The sequence below is a fragment of the Homarus americanus genome, unplaced genomic scaffold, assembly GCF_018991925.1.
Source record: "Homarus americanus isolate GMGI-L3 unplaced genomic scaffold, GMGI_Hamer_2.0 scaffold41366, whole genome shotgun sequence".
NCBI classification, from domain to species: domain Eukaryota; kingdom Metazoa; phylum Arthropoda; class Malacostraca; order Decapoda; family Nephropidae; genus Homarus; species Homarus americanus.
In genome coordinates this window covers 3,359,537-3,377,651 of record NW_024723541.1, presented here as the reverse complement: position 1 = coordinate 3,377,651, position 18,115 = coordinate 3,359,537, and the positions used below count along the sequence as shown (strand labels likewise).

Here is an 18,115-nt window from a genome sequence, read left to right as displayed (position 1 = left end):
AGGTTTGATTAGATAACTAATTGTTGTGTTTTTTTGGTAACTGGTATGATATTTGGATAACTACACGATTTTTCTAGTACTGTACAATACGTAACAATTATAAACACTATAATATTCGTTAATATTATTATTCATAAATAAAAAAATAAGAGCAAACAAATATGGTGGAATGCTTTGAGCTCGTTACAGTTGGGGATATATATACTGTACAGTATAATAGTTGTTTATTTACGTCTATTGCCAGGGAAAATATTGATATAAGTATGCTTCAAAAATCTGGTACAGTGAGTTAATGTAAACCAAGGATGTCACTTGTAAAACCAAGTTGTGGGGGAAACCTGAGAACAGATCCAGTGGTTGCTGAGTGTAGGAAAAAATAACAGTTTAATGTTATAAACAACATCAATAATTTTGCTGAGGAGTCACAGTCCAACTTTGAAATGTGGATACATCATCAATACTCCCAAAAGAAAACTGCATTTTAGTTATTACCATAATAATTTGGTGATACATGATTAAACTTTTTTAATAAACTGATATGTTAGATCTTGCCTTGCTTTCTTGCACCCCTTCCTGTAAAAAATTCTGTGGATGCCCATGGCCATCCTTACTCACTTTCACTTTTTACCTTTATCCTCTTTGCCACTGATCAGCTCGTTAGCCACTTGGGCGGTCGGTCACGTCTCTGTTACTCACTGTTGGCAAGTACTGGGCATGAACTGGCTCCTGAATGTTTCTGAACCTGCTCCAGTGTTGGTCAAGTCTGGTCTTGAAACAGTTCACACTCAGTGTCGTCACATCACTGACTAACACATACTGGCGTTGTTAACTCCAGCTATGTATACTGCACAATGAAAGGCATATAAAATACTGTACAAACATTTATTAAAGCACTTTTATTTGGTAGTTTAGTGGCACTACATGGCATATTTCAAGATATATATCAATCTGAGGTAACAGCAGTGCACATAAAATGTTATATACAAGTACAGTAAAACCTCTATTTAACGGAGTACTGTATATGAAAGTCGGTTTTATTGAGAATCTGTTATATATGAACCTCTATCTAATGTGTTATATGGAGAGAGACGTCAGTTATAAAGAGGTTTCACTCTATAATGGTTTTCATTGCTTTATATATATATTTAGATGTACAAGTACAGACCTTCAAAATCAGATACAGTATTAAAAATATATATATATATATTTACTGGTCACAAACTCAGTTGAATTTTTTTTTTACTTCTTAAGTAACAAAATGAAGATAACCTCATTGTATACAGACTGTACTGTACTGTACTGTACTGTACTAAAATAAAGAAAATATTAAATCTAGTCGGCATAGAAGTTAAGAGTTGCCCAATACTGTACTGTACTGTAGTGAGTTAATTTATATGCCAGCAGCTTCTGAGTCAGGAGACCTTTATAAGAAGAATAAAGTTAATTAATAGTTATTGTAGATTAAATAAATAGCTCTATACCCTGATTATCTTTATATGCATTTATTTGTACCAATAAGATATTATCATTGTTTTCACATAGCATTTAAAATTAATATTGGTCAATTTAAACTAAAAACTGAAGGTGACCTATGCCAGATCCTGCTTGTTAAACATGGGCCAAGTGAGAGCAGGCAGCATCATGGTTAAGTTACCTCAAATATTTGGTTTATTTTACCCAATATTGATTTTAATATCTATGTGAAAAAAAATACTATTATTTTATATATATATATATATATATATATATATATATATATATATATATATATATATATATATATATATATATATATATATATATATATATATATATATATATATATAAAATGTAGGTTTGAAATATTATTAAATTAAGCAGGTGAAGCTTCAAACGTAGGGAAAAATCAATTTAGTTTAGTTTAGTTTTCATTTTTGAACACGTCAAAAAATCATTACTTTTGGATAGTTTAGTTTTAATTACCATAGAAAACATTTAAAATCTAACCTATCCTTTCTTAACCTAGCCTAATGACCAAAGAAAACATTCAAAACCTAACCCAACTACCAAAATTATTTTGGTTTTATTACTTCACTTGTTAATGGTATTCACAAAAAATGAGGTCTCTTTTTCCTAGCCAAAAGTGTGATTTGTTTTCCGTTCACCAAAGCTTCTGGGAGTTGGAATGTAATCAATCCCGTAAACAATATTAAAAGTATTTTTTTCTATCTAAAGTATACAATGTGGTTTTCTTTATTTTGTTATTTAAGAAGTAAAACACGGTTCAATTAAGAGTATATGGGAGCAAAACATCCTCCAAACCAGTCTGGTCTTGGTACCAAGAGTCCCAGATTTGAGGGACTATACCTGCACTGTAGTTCATTCTACAACTTATGTTATACCTAAGATTTAAACCTAAGAGTGGATCAATGCTCAACTCAGTAACTACATGGTGCAGGCTATTTCACTATTAATCGAGATAGCCTTAACCCCCTTATTGCTTGGCATTAACCAGAATAAAATCCTTAATGTCATTCATAACACTCAGAGGGTTAAAAAAAAGTTGTAATTTAGCAACACAACTTAAAAGCACACAGGTGGAACCACACACTACTCACTGGTGAGACTGAACAAGATCCAAAATAGAGAACCTCACCACAATGGGTGCTCTTACATTTTATTGTCATGGCACTAGGAAAGATTCACAATAACATGCCACCCCCATATTAAAAGATGGATCAACACGACAGTTTTGATACTTATTGACTTCTTCTTGAGTTGGAAGTAGAGGTACAAGAGTGACTTGTACTAACAACAGTATTGAAGAAACTGGCAGCAGGCATACATTCTTAACTGTTACAATCTTTCACTACATGCACAACTTATGTTATAAGTGAGAACAAAGTACAATTGTCTTATAGGCTTGTTCACTTTGATGGCTTAACCATTAAATAAGCCAACAGCTTAACACCTCTCTAAATCATAGTAATTTCAGTTACTATGTTGCTAAAAAAAAATGTGATTCTTGCACTTTATCATTTCATTCTGGCTAGTGTCAAACGATTTCATTCAGCTTAAGCTGCGGTCACACTAGTGTTTCTACCCAGAATAAGTCCACCATAGTGTTGATTTTTAAAAAAACTCATCAAGGTGTCTCTACAGGGACAACTTATTTGTTGTCGAAAGTGGGATGATACGGAGCGTCTGAAAATCCACAGTACAGTGGGTTGAAATTTGCTGTAGAGAGTCTATTGTATTAATAAAATTTACACCGTTCTTATTTTTTCTTATTAATGATAAAATGTACACAAATATAACAAATGTATTTCAATAACAGAACATGAACAAAAATGTCATACTAAATAAAAAAAATAATAAAAAGAATACAGCATGACGGAAATTTCATTTGACTCTTAGAGTACTTGCGTCACTTTTGTAAAAAACATCACTTGAATGCTACAAATGCACACCAAATTTCCGTGATGGATACTGCTAGTATTCCTTGGGACAGAGGGTCTTAAATGCGGTTAATGCTGCCATAGAAACATAGACTGAACCATCTTGCTCTCCAATTGAGCTCAAACTCGCCGCATGAGCTGGGCGCCTGGCCGATGGTTCCTTTCGCCAGTGTGACCAGTGTGCGGATCGTACCATTGAATTATTGCCTGTGGATGAAATGCTATCGTGGATTTATTGCCCAGAAAACTCTAGTGTGACCGTAGCTTTAGGGAGCCCATCCCGCAGCCAAACAGTTTAAGTATGGTACAGTACGTATAGCATTTGTAAACAATAACTAATGTGGGTAAAAATATATGAAGACTTGTAGTGTGAATCTATTGTAAGTGATGAAACTAACAAGATAACCGAACACTCTTCACCTTCTTAAATTATCAGGTAAATGTAATAAAAATCTTAAACCTGTTCACAAGTCACGAGATCTCAAGGAGACTTTGACCAAGAGGAGGTGACTGTAGGAGTACTATAAACCTCCTTTTGTGGATGAAGAATGAAGGAACTGTAGCCACTGAACTAACAAAAGTACAATCCTACTACAGTATTTGACTTGGTGATCTTAAAACCCTTAAAAGACATTGAGCCAACCACTGTATTATGGGGTGTTATCTGCTCGGACTGTACAGCTACTGAATTATGTGTCTTCTTGAAGGATACAATGAGCACCTTTAGTTGCATGGTTCTTATTGGTCACTCATAATGACTCCTTTATAAACAAATTACACTGGAATTAAAACTCTTTGAAATCAAAATTCACTTTTGCAAAAAAATTCTGACAATGATATATCAACTATCAAATATATAACTCCAACATGAATCAGTTTCTAACCCAAATTAGCATTTTTTATTTTATATGACAAAAGACTGCCTGTGAATCCTAATGTTTAATGCTCATCTGTTTTTGTTTTTTATGATAAGAACTATAAAGTTACTGCTTAAAACAATTACTAATTAAAAAAAAGTAGCATAACTATAGCAAGCACAAGAGTTAAACAGGGCTGGGAAAAAGTTTACTGGTTGTCGGGAGTGAGACTCACAAGACATCAAATGTTCACAACAGTAACATGAGGTCAACCACACCTTAATGTGTACTGTATGTGGCAAACATTAACACTGGACAAAAATCTAATAAGACAGCATCCATAGAATATTTCAACAAGGTTTCAGCATAACTGACCTAACAGCTTCACACAAGATGTACTGTACGTAGAGGGGCAGTCCAGAGCACCCCGGAGAGTCCAAATAAAGTGAATTCCGATACATTGAAGTCCAATTTATCAGTGTTTTACTATATTCTCTTTCATTTTGCAAGTAAAAGCAGTCATGTTAGATTGCATACATTAATTTTAAGAGACAAAGAACATTTCTGGAACTTTTGAGAAGTGATTTTTATTTTGAATTGAAAATGTGAAGTTGTACAAATAGTTTATGGACAGATGGAAGGAAGAGTGAATGTTGTAACACTGTACAATTACCTAGATAGACTAACAATGCAATAATTAGACACCATCGGTAACTTTGATGAGCAGTGAATGACTCCAATAACACTGATAATAAAAGAAAAATTCATAATTATGACTGTATATTCTCCTCTAATTTACAGCACTGTAATATTAACTAGCCACTTCAGAGATATTTTTCAATACTGTACTGTACCTCTAACCAAACTATTTATCAATAAAAACAATTAAATTTACAAAACAGTACCGTATCTGATAAGTTGGCACGTATAAATGGTACGGCATAACTTTTTTACTTAATTGATAAACATTGATAAACATAACAAACGATCCAATTTATTTCATTATTTCATATACTTTATCTTTCCATCAAGTATCACCTTACTAGCCAATCAGTTCTCGGTTAAATGCTGTTAGGAAGTACAATACTGTACTAGTCAAGTAAAGGTTCTTGAATGTACCTGAACAGTGTTAGTCAAGTGTGAAATTAAAGGCACTCACACTTGGTGCTAACATAACATTCTCTGGCAGGTTATTCCACGAGTTTACAACTTTTACTCAAATTAAGTTAGCTCAAGACAGTTTTCTGCCGTATATAATACCAAGAAAGGCAACTGAGATCTGGCTGACAAGACAACCACTGAAAGAGATGTAACCTGAACAACTTCCAACCACACAGGCAGTTATTTAGTGTTTCCTCCAAGTATGTACTGTCGCACTGAAGAACACCAATTATCTATCAAAGGAGCAGCTGATTTAGTTGAAGAAGAAATTCTAGATATGTGAGAGAGGGGAGAAGGGAGCCTAACCATCCAAAAAATTGTGCTTTTACTAAATTGGAGACACTCCACTCCATTTACTTGTACATGGATTTGAAAAGAGTTGGAAGAAGTCAGGAAGGTACAAGAAGCAGCTCAGGATGATCTCACATGGAACAAAATTAACAAGTATCAACAGTTCTTGGAAGTAAAAGGATGGAAAGGAAGATGGTGGTGACTTCATTGGAGAGGAAGATGCACGAGAAGGTGAGAAAAGAATCAACACAACGGAATAGGAGACCTCCAAAACAAGTTTGTTATAACTTTAATAACAAAGCATGGAGTTAACTTGAGGGCAGACTCACATTTTAATACATTTTTGTTGTCTTGTTTCTGATTATGTGTGAGAGAATGTTCCCAGTATTATTTATTTGTACACATATGTGTTTTGTGTGTGTGTCTACACATGCACACACATATATACAATACAGGCAAAAGAAATAATTGTCCTAAGGTCAGTTAATGTTATTTGCAGATTTGGCTATTCATGGCCATTTTTAGAACCCAACCCCCACGAATTTTAAGGGCATGATGTACATAAATTTTTTATACTAATTGTGCAATGAAGGTGTACAGTTATAAAAAAAAATGTGGAATACGGAAGTGAACAAAAATTGTGAGGTGTGACACTGCTGGCAACACGTGAAAGCCAGAGTGTAGTGTCAGCTAACTGATGGCAGTGTTGATGACATATAAACAAAGTAGCAGCAATTTAGGATGAAGCAATACCTCATCAGAGGTTGAGCATGGGAATGTATCTTCAATAGGAGAATAGGAATCAATATAATATTAACGTAATATATTTATTAGAGATGATTGTTTAGCACTTCATGCTATTCACTTTGTTTCAAATCTCATCCAGAAGTTATTACTGCACTGCATGTACCGTGTACAGGTACTGTATTATTATTGGTTTATAATCATCGTGTACCAAAAATTTACAATTAAAAACATCTTTTGTGGCATTTTAAGGTGTTTAAGAGGAAATATTTCTTTTTTTTCTAGGAACCTATCTCAACCTTTGCAATACCTGTATAACTTGATGAGAAGATGTGATCTGGTTTACAAAAAAATCTGATTATGAAAGGGTTTTCAGGAACATTGCCCCCCCAAAAAAACTGAGTCTACTGCTTAAGATTACAACAAAGTTTATCAAACCATTAGACACAATAATCCCATAATGACGTACTTAAAGAAATTAGGTCTCCGGACACTTTGCTTCTCTACATGATACATCACTACATTTAACAACATTACACCCTTGCCAATCAGGATGGTTTATCCGTTTACAATTACAACAGAGCAAAAGGTTGTGTGTTTGACAAACATACAAAATGGGACACTTTTCGTGTATAGAACATGTTCTGTCCACTTTATTACAAGGTGACAAATTATCACAGAATTCCACCATTTCCTCAATATTATAATTAATGGGGATTTTTGAGACTGATTTTATTTTAAGCATGATTAAACAATTAGAGCATGAAAATGATGTTTTCTCACCAGTAGGTGTGAGGCAGTGTGTGCAGAAGGTGTGACCACAGCGGAGGGTACGAGGTCGACGGTCTGATGTATTGTATCTTTTCTCGCACATCTTGCAATTCAGTGGATCCACATATTCTATATGAGACAATACAAAATAAAATGTGCACAAATTCTAAATAATATTGAAAGTCTTAAATATTTTTATGAAATTTACTTTGTTTTTTTGCTTGACTTAGTATTCTTGTTTTTTGTTTTTCTCATATACAGTAGAATCCCAGTTATCTGGCATCTACGGGGATTGAGAGGTTACGGATAAAATGTTTTACAGTTACCGGTAGTTGAAAATCACTCTTAAGATCCCCCAATAAATCCTACAATGCACAGTGCTACAGGCTGACCTCGCAAATTGGCGTCTCAGAAAAACAGACTTCTTTAACACTTATTCCACTTTATATAAACAATGGGATTATAAATACTGTACATAAAATATAATATAAAACTAAAAACTAAGTAAATGAAGAACATGGATGTGTATGTGCATGGAGGTGGTGGGCAATAGCTGTGTAGCCACGCTCCATCCCGATGTGACGTCATGGTATACACACAGCATAGAGTCAGCCAGTTGACTGCCTGGCTGAAGTAGATCGCGTTGCCCAGAGGATGGTTTGAGTGTGAAAGGAGCCATTTTTGGTACATAAAATATGTGCTATTACAGTACAGAGTACAGAATGCATTTTATGATATGCCATGTATTGATTTTATTATTTATCATAGCAATAAATATGGCAGCTCATCCCCATTGCGTGCAGTATCATACTTACGTTACTTACTGATTTTGTAGGAATTTTATTTTTATTATCATCATTATTTATTTTGGATACTGGATAATTGTGATTCTACCGTAAAAATTTAATTTATTTCCCTGATACACAAAATTCTTCACTTAATTAAGTTCTCTGCTGCCTGTCATACCCTCTATCTTAGGATTTACTGTATGTATTTACAATATTAACTTGTAAGGTGATAATCTTTACCTTTTTGCACTAATCTGGTGAACTAGATTTTGTAAAGCCTCTTCACTATCTTCAGTACAAGCAGTATCATCTATATATAGTACTAGATGTCTAATATTACTTTAACATAAACTTTATACCTTCATCACTAGTTACAACCTCTTCCATTCCTTGCACTACTCGTACTGTACTGTAAGTTAAGAGATATACAGTAATTCACAATATCTGAAGAACACGTTTGACTTGAGAAAATGTGTCATGCCACATAGAAAGGTTCAAGTGTAAATGAAGCTGTTATTACCAGGAGAATGTGCAGAGAACAATATCTGATGTGGTTAAGTCATGTGATATCAAAGAAAAACACTTATGGTAATCATTTAAACCCAGCTAATATCATCTACAAAATATAGTTTATGCACAGTACTGTCCATAAAAGAGAGTTTGAGTAACATCTACAAAAAGAAAATTTGAGTAATATCCACAAAAAGAAAGTTTGAGTAACACCTACAAAAAGAAAATTTAAGTGACAGCCACAAAAGTTTGAATAACATCCACAAAAAGAAAGTTTGAGTAACACCTACAAAAAGAAAATTTAAGTGACAGCGACAAAAGAAAGTTTGAGTACTAGTAACATCTACAAAAAATAAAATTTAAGTAATGTCCACATATAGAGAGAAAACATCAGTAACATCACAACAATCAATAAAACCACTAAGAGAAGATAACTTACTTGTTGGTGGGGGAATAACCCACGGTAAACTTGAAGAGGTTGTGTGAGAAGGACCAGAGCTTGTTGTTCTTGACTCTTCCTGTGAAAAGATACTGTTTTGATAAAATAAATATCTATATAAAGGTGTAGAAACAGGTCAAGTTAGCCAATTAGATCAAGATACATTATGAGAAATTGCTGTAAGTATTTAAACAACATTCACAGAAAGCTTTTAGGAAAGGAAGAGGATTTGCTGATGAAATAGCTATACATGAAGGGTGGTAGAGAGAAGCTTACAATCTACAGTACAGGTTGTCCTTGTTTATGTCAGATTTGGAAAACTGGATTCTTACATCCACATTTATTTTGTACAAATTTTTTATACCATACTAAGGTTTACACATACTGGGATGCACGTAAAGCAGCATTGAGCGGAAGCAATATAACTTTGGTTTTTCAGGGTACTGTAGTTATATAACAAGACTGACAGTGGTAGAGCTTGATTCTGTAGTCCTGTATAAGAAGCATTATACCCTCAGATGTTCCGGGGTGTTATACCTCAAGTTGGTAGTTTGGTAAACATTTAGGAATCTGTTGAATTCATGGAGTAAGAATTAAAAATATAAGGGGGAATATGTGGGGTTAGGATGTGTGTGTTAACTCAGATACTGTATAGTAGTTGACAGCACACTGAGATGGTACTGCATTACTATATTACAGGTGAAAGGTTGGTTGACAAAGATGTATGGCAAACTGGTTGAAGGCAGAACAAGATTGGCTCACAAAGATGTATGGCAAACTGGTTGAAGGCAAAACAAGATTGGCTCACAAAGGCATATGGCAAACTAGTTGAAGGCAAAACAAGATTGGCTCACAAAGATGTGTGGCAAACTGGTTGATGGCAGAACAACCACTGAAAGACCACAAAAGAAAATGAACGAGACAGTGGTAACTCAACAAACCTGATATATATATATATATATATATATATATATATATATATATATATATATATATATATATATATATATATATATATATTTTTTTTTTATATATATATATATATATATATATATATATATATATATATATATATATATATATATATATATATATATATATATATATATATATGAGAGAGAGAGAGAGACTATTCCTTCCTCACAATTCTCTCTCCCTATCTGTCTATGTCCCACAAGTGTCTCTGATTTATGTCTATATCTCTCATAGTGTTACTCATCTTGTGAAAATCTCCCCTCATAGATGCACATCTCACCACAATTTTGTTTGCCTTTTGCAGTTTGTGGCAATACAGCTGAAACCTGTGTTGGTGTATCAATAGGTGACTGACCGAAAGCAATTTTTTCCTTTTAACTGGATGGCATCCACCTCTTAAGCTGTGATCTGGGCTGACTCTGGACGTAGGGTGACTTCGGATATCATCTGAGTAAGAAATAGTAATGTCAGATAGCAGCTAGATGAAGTAAGCACACAAAGTTCTCTTGGCAACAAAACACTTCTCTGGTATTACATATTTTTCCTTGTACAGGTAAATATATCGTACAATTCTATGTATAAATGCCGAGTGGTTAACGAAGGAATAAAATTAATTTCTAAAAGGAAAATCTAATAATGCAAAACTTTGTCAGAAACATACAATAGCATACCGTATAGCATGATTTCATAAGTGAAAATATTTATGGTGCTGTAATATGTATCCATGAAGACTGAAAAAGGGGGGGGGATGATCTGTTTTTAAATATGTGCTTTAACATTAATGTACTGTATATATATAAATGTATTGCATGTAAATTTGAGATAATTTCCGACAAATAAATATTGACAAAATATTTCTCCTAAATCCCAGTACAGTAATACAGTACAGCACTGTATTGTACAGTATAAAGCATACGGTATTACAGGTATTGTTTTCTGTCTATTTTGGAGATAAGTAAGCAATACCGAAATGTCACCATGACTCAAAATTACAAAAGGGATCCACAGTAATAGAAAATTGTTTTCAGTATAAGCTGGATTTTTTCTTTTGAGTGTGCCAGTGAAGAACTTGCAAAAGGTAAATTAAGTGTGACACAACCTACTTAAGTACAACATCCATAAGAGCATGCTTCATGTACAGTATTGTGATATACAGTACATCCTGTACTGTACTGTATTCATTCATATTGTCCATTTATTTTTTTGTTTTTCTTCATTATTATGCTCAAACCAGAGCCACACACTACAGGTACAGTATACCCTTTCCATGCTCATGACCCATAAGCCCGCCCTTATCTATAGCTACAAATAGCTGATTGGTTCCCCTCAGTGTTTTACCTCCTACATATATTAGCGGGTATTTATATCGACCTTTTATAATAATTTTTTTTTTAATTTTCTAACATCCTCTTTGAAGTGATAATGCCTTGAAATTATTTACTTTTACTTTTATCCTCTTCGCCACTGATCGGCTTGTTAGCCGCTTGAAGCGGTCACGTCTCTTTTCATTTATATTCTTCACCAAAAGATCGGCTCGCTAGCTGCCGGGCGTCGGTCACGTCTGTCACTGTTCATTGGCTCCTGAATGTACCTGAACCCGCTCCAGTGTTGGTCAAGTCTTCTTTGAAAGAGCTCACACTGGTGCCGTCACAACACTCTCTGGTAGATTGTTCCAAGAGTTTACAACCCTCCTCGAAAAAAGTTTGCCCTCACGGTTTTCTGGACTTGCGGCTTCTTCAATCTTGAGCTGTGATGCCTTGTGGGCGGCGTCCGCCAGCTCAAGTAAGGACACTCAACTGAGTAGTGCCCCTGAGATGCTTATACACCTCAACTAGGTCCCCCTTGCCCGTCTGTAGTATAAGCTAGGCAAGTTCAGGCTCAATCTCAGGGTAGCTGAGGTGCCAAGTGCAGGCACCAGTTTGGTGGCCCTCCTTTGAACATTTTCAACCAACTGACAGTCCCTAGCATATCTCGGGGACCAGATGGGGTGACAGTACTCCAGATGAAGCACTTCACTCCTGAAGATCGTCACGAGACGGACCGTCTAGATATCTGAACGACCTTCTTATAAGACCCAATAATTTATTTGCCTGATTTACCTTCTTCTCACAATGGCCCGAGAACTTCAGCTCATTGTCAACATACACACCTAGGTCCTTCTCACACACAGTCTCAACTAGTACATTTGTATTGTGATAGTCCAGATATTTAACATTATTTTAGATAATAACAGGTCTTCTTACCAATTGTGAACACATTTACTTTGAATTTTCTATGAACCAATCAGCTATTAGTATAGAAGAGGGGCGCGGCCTATGGACCAGGTTAGCGTGGAAATACAATAGTAAACTAACTAATTATGTTTATAATGTCAAAGCTATATAATAGTTTCAATTAGCTGTTCTAGGTAGAGCTACAGATGCCTCTTTATTTTAATTTTAAATTTTTTACAATTTCTTAAAACAGTCAAGATGTCCAGGAAGGCTCTAGTGTGACTTGGTGGCAGTTTACAGTGCAGTGTAATGGTTGTCTGCATCCCACACAGCTGTCCGAATTTACCCCAGATCATGGGTGACTTTAGACACCTCGAGATGTAGAGTGAGGGGCAATATGATCGAGGTGTATAAATGGAAGTCAGGGTTAAACAAAGTTGATATAACAAAGGCACTCAAACTATCCAACCAGGAGCAAACTCATAGCAATAGGTAAACATTGGTTTGGAAATAAATAGTGGATGAGTGGAACAAGTTACCAAACATCATCATTAACTCGAATATGCTGGATAGCTTCAAACATAGGATGGATGGCTATATGAGCGATAGGGGTTGGGTGTAAACGAGACTGCCGTTTTGGCCAAAAGGCCCACTGTAGTTTCCTCCATTCTTATGTTCTTATGTAAGTGTGAACTTTGAAACATTGTTGTTGTTGGATATTGCTAGGCCATTGACCCATACACTAATAAAATACTTAACATCTGTTTTGGGCATTTTTCCTCGAACAGCAGGCCCATGATCCATAGGCATACTGATGAGATCATGTCCTGAAATGTAGACAAAATATTTTTTAAATCTTGCTCATGTAGCTTGTCTACACTATACAAATGATAGAATACACAGAGGTAATTGGATATTGGAAGCATAATGTATTGTCTTATGGTAGACTCTGCTGCCGTATGGCTCACAAAAATTGTGACCAAGTCCCAGGTTGATGATCTGACTTCCTGGCTCATTTATACACTATTGCAGGGTCTCAATTGTCTCTCTTACTTTGACAACACAACATACATAAATTGTTACTCACTTATGATATTTTTTTATTTATTTTTTATTTTTTTATGGTTCTTTATTATTATTATTATTATTATTATTATTATTATTATTATTATTATTATTATTATTATTATTATTGCAGTATTATTATTATTATTGTTATTATCATTATTATTTTATTTGTAATTTTGTATTTTTATTATTTAATTTTTAGTTACTGTACTATGAATGATTATATTACAGTATTATTAATACATTTTCGCCCCCCATGCCCAGATGTGGGTCAACGACCAGTGCCCGGGTGGGCTAATCCCTGTAGATGTTTTTGAAAACTGAACAAAAAAACACTTATGAAATAAAAATGAAGAAAATAAAGTTTTTGACATGTTCCCTTCATCAGAAAGATTTCTTCCTAGAGATTTAATACCTGGGCTTTGCAAGGACTACAGGTATGACTGGTTGAGTTCAGTTAGGTTTGGTTCCTCACTAAGGCAGTACTGAATCCAAGAAGAACATCTTATCCAATATTCTGTCAAAATATAAAAACAAGGAGATGACAGTTAACCCCTTCACTGTGGCGACGCCATTTTTTATCTTTTATCTGGCTACTGCCAGACGATACTCTTCAGTACAAGAGGCTAATTATATTTTAATGTACAATACAGTACAGTACACCAAGAACTCAACTAAAGCTCTTGTCAACATTAACAGTTAATCTATGGTGACATCATCTACAAAGCTTCTACAGTACAGTATTTACTGTATAGTACAGTATATACATGTATTACTCCATGTTTAAATGATCAGTAATGCTAGAAGAGATTATCACATGTTAACCATAAACTTTAGAAGAAAAAGGTATATGCTTTTTTACCTCAAGAAGAGCCTAAAAAGTTTGGGGCAGAGGAACAATTGTCATCATATTATTTTTACAATCTTTTCTACCCTGAACACTATTCCATGTCTACATGCTATAACACCTTGACCTGTTCACAAGCAGGATACTGTACATTATTTTGTTTCATCCATAAGAACACTTCCAAAACCTTACCAAATAATGGACAGTACTGCTACAGTACAGTAGGTTAGGTTTGTTCATTTTATCTCCGATATCTCATAAAAGGTAGAAGTAGCTTGTACTGTAAGTTGTTCCTGTGTATGAAGTAAACTAACAAAAGCATCCCAGAAACATCTCTGTGGGTGAAACATCTTGGGTGTAAACAGTGGAGCTGTGACATCATTACACATGGTGGTGCTTTATCATCAAAATGGAAAAAAATTATGGCAGTGTAACAAACATTTAACCTAACCTAAAAAACAAACAACCCTAACCTAACTTTGAGGTACTGTATTAATATTAAGGCACGGGGTACAGGTACAGCAGCCGTATGTGAACTGTCGATATCTATTGGTAGAGCAGCGTAATGTGCATATGTGGTGGGTAGACTATGCAATGATGGCCATCTTTCTGACTAACCTAACCAAATCTAACCAACCTGCCCTAATCTAATCTAATCTAACCTAACCTAACCTACTGTAACTTAACTTTTACTTTTATCCTCTTCACCATTCATCGGCTCGTTAGCCACTTGGGCGGTCGGTCACATCTCTGTTACTCACTGTTGGCAAGTACTGGGCATGCACCGGCTCCTGAATATATTGGAACCTGCTCCAGTGCTGGTCAAGTCTGACCTTGAATTAGCTTACACTCGGTGCCATCACAACACTCTCTGGCAGCCTACCCATTAACAACACAGTCTGTCAATATGAGGGCCGTACCTATATCCAGTGTGATTTTTGGCGTATGGCTGCGGTACCTGTATCCACTATGTAATATTAAAGGAGAAAGAGGCCATACTAGTAATTCAAAACACAAAGCATTTACACATGAAACGATTATCACTAGTCAATCTAATTGCACTGCCCTCATATATGAGGGCTGGGGATCCTGATCCTCCACTCTAAACATTAGTGGTTAAAGAATAAAATCCATTATCTTTGGCAGTGGATATTTTTCCTTTTATCTTTTATAGAAAATTTGTCTCAAGTTGCTGGTTAGGATTTACAAAGCCTGTGTTAGTTATAGGAAATAAAACGATACTGGCATGGTAACAAAATGAGAGGTAATCAAATGTACGGTAAGCTAGGTTAGCAAATGTAAAATATTAATTAAACCACAATGAATATAAGCGATTAAAGGGCTTTTATGACTATGATAAACTAGCCATTGTTAGTCGACTCTACACAGGTATAGTACAGTAGCTGTTCAATATACATGCAGTTAAATATGAAATAATTTTATATTACTAAGAAGCCCAGGGATAATAAGAAAAGGGAGAGTGGGAAGAGATAACTAACCTGCTTCCGACTCCATAGCGAAGCAACAAGTAGATTACATACGTGACGTCAAACATCAAAAGTATTTAGCATCGATTAAACTTCTTAATATTACATGTTGAGGAAAATTATTACTTGTGTTTGAATGTTTAATTTTCATACCCATATATAAATTCTTTAGACGTAATATAACCTAAGTATAAACAGGAATTGTAGCTCATAATTATGTTGAACATCTTTTATTTTTCTATTATAAAATGAAAAAGACGAAACTGATATAAAATTTGACACGGGCAACATAAATAAAACAAATCTCAAGATATTATTGTCAACTATAGTAAGACGGGGACTGGCTGTAGTTTGTTTTGGCAGTTCAAGAGGAGCTGCCACACACCACAAGATACTGCTTCTTATATTAATCCTAAATAATATTTTGTGTGTTTTGTTGAGTTCTTATTGGATGTGTTATACACTAGCGCTTGTCATGTACAAGAGAATGAATGGTTTAGATACAAACAAATATTGTAGTGTATAGGTTTATGTAGTGCAGGGTGTCTCAGAAAAATTAAGTCATATTGTTTTCCCTTTTCAGGTGAGGGAATCTTAACAAATCAATGAAGATGGTAAATTAATTAACACTACAGGAAAGTACCAATTTAATATTCTTGTGCAGAAAGCTGGATGCTACTTCGAACATTTGCAAAATTCAGTAATCGACAAGAACATCATCGGTCTTTATAACAGATTCTAAAACTGTATTTACTCTTAACATTAATTCGACTGCTACTACTATTACTATCAGTAATCACAAATAAAACTAAAAACAATTCAACAAATACAACTCGTTCTTAATTAGTAACAAAGCAACTAGATCACCATCGTTAATATCAAAGTCATGAACTGCAAACACAGTTACAGTGCCATCAACAAATACAACATCAACAGCTCTCCCTGTCACTAGGAGAGCAAATTTTAATTCTATTGAACGCTTGTTTTTACCTAAGCGGGATTGACATCAACGACCAAGAGTAAATTGATTAGGCATGTTGAATATTGTCGGCATGTGGACGCTATTTTAACAAATGTCCATCACATCAGACCAGGGATAATTAATGTTTTGTGTTGGGCAGGTGAGTGAAAGTGGACGGCAAGTGAGGGGAGGTGAAGGGAGGTAAACGGCAGGTGAGAGGAGGTGGACGGGAGGTGAAGGGAGGTGGATGGCAGGTGAGGGGAGGTGGACGGCAGGTGAAGTGAGGTGGATTTGGGTGAGTGAAAGTGGACGGCAGGTGGTGAAAGTGGACGGCAGGTGAGGGGAGGTGAAGGGAGGTAAACGGCAGGTGAGAGGAGGTGGACGGAGGTGAAGGGAGGTGGATGGCAGGTGAGGGAGGTGGACGGCAGGTGAAGTGAGGTGGACGGCAGGTGAGGGGAGGTGGACGGCAGGTGAGGGGAGGTGGACGGCAGGTGAGGATGCACCTAGGTCGTACCAACAGTTAAGGAGGCGTATCACATGTCCTACCGGAATGAAGAGACAGCATTAATAGAGACCAAATGTGAAAAGGACCTGGGTGTGTATGTTGACAACGAACTGAATTACTCGGGCCACTGTAAGAAGGTAAATCAAGCAACTTAAGCTCTATACTGTAGGAGGTCATATAAGAAGGCCGTAACGCTCTTCAAGAATGAGGTGCTTCCCCATTTGGAGTACAGTACTGTAACCCAGCCTGGTCCCCGAGATATGCTAGAGACCGTCAGTTGATTGAAAATATCCAAAGGAGGGCCATTAAACTGGTGCCTGTGCTACGGCACCTCAGTTACCCAGAGAGATTAGAACGCCTGCAACTGCCTAGACTAGGCGGTTGCAGGCGTTCTAATGTAGGGCCTAGAGCATATAGTATAGACGGGCATGGGGTGACCGAATTGAAGTTTTTAAAGATCTCAGAGGGCACTACTCTGTCGAATGTCCATAGCAGGAGCTGGTGGACGCCCGCCTCAGTAGGGGTCACAGGCTCACAGCTGACGAAGAGGATAATGTAAAAATGAAAGATTACTGAGGTGTGAACTGTGCCGAGTGTATCACATAATGAGGCACAGTAGAATATTATTCTTAACAAGTTTCTTAGATTATTCTTATTTACACCGAATTACTGTTAACGATTGTTTCTATTCATACAATGTTTATGTAAATTTGTAAGACGATTTTACCCAAGAACTATTCCTTGATTTTACCAACGGACAGAGATACCGAGTACGTCTCTAAACTGAGCTACATTTATGGAAAACGAGGAAGCATGTGTGAAGGGTAGGGGTGGGGGGACGACCACAAATCTGTCAGGCATCTTCTCTCCCCTAAAATGCATTTCTTCGTTCCACTATTTATCAGTTTACTAAGGGGTTAATCTGGTCTTTGCTACGAAATTCATTTTCTAGTGTAATTAAAGAAGGAAAACTTTGCTTTTGAGGCGATAATTGGTTAAGTAATAATAATAATAATAATAATAATAATAATCAATGTTACAACTGACAATGATGGTCAATC

General features: G+C 35.6%; 1 protein-coding gene across 7 annotated transcripts; it reads right to left on the bottom strand.

Annotated features, from left to right (window-relative positions):
• Positions 1-219: 219 nt before the first annotated feature.
• On the bottom strand, positions 220-15,748 carry LOC121863569 (E3 ubiquitin-protein ligase ORTHRUS-LIKE 1-like). 7 transcript variants are annotated; one of them, XM_042362278.1, is made up of 6 exons: positions 15,601-15,748; positions 12,945-13,013; positions 10,254-10,420; positions 8,999-9,077; positions 7,274-7,390; positions 220-844 (listed from the first exon to the last, which is right to left on the bottom strand). In XM_042362278.1, exons 1-6 carry the CDS (start codon positions 15,614-15,616, stop codon positions 807-809), a joined length of 486 nt encoding a protein of 161 aa, XP_042218212.1. In that variant the 5' UTR covers positions 15,617-15,748; the 3' UTR covers positions 220-806. The 7 variants fall into 7 exon arrangements, with proteins under 7 accessions (XP_042218212.1, XP_042218211.1, XP_042218209.1 ...); XM_042362277.1 differs by lacking the exon at positions 220-844 and adding an exon at positions 878-1,421; XM_042362275.1 differs by lacking the exon at positions 220-844 and adding an exon at positions 878-3,644 and having other exon boundaries at positions 15,601-15,746.
• Positions 15,749-18,115: the final 2,367 nt, after the last annotated feature.

Excerpts from the sequence above, each read along its gene's own strand:
- LOC121863569 (XM_042362271.1), bottom strand. Across the intron at positions 9,078-10,253 it reads AAAAGGCAAACAAAATTGTG|GAAGAGTCAAGAACAACAAG; the intron begins GTGAGATGTGCA and ends ATCTTTTCACAG. Across the intron at positions 7,391-8,998 it reads GGTTATTCCCCCACCAACAA|AATATGTGGATCCACTGAAT; the intron begins GTAAGTTATCTT and ends TGTCTCATATAG.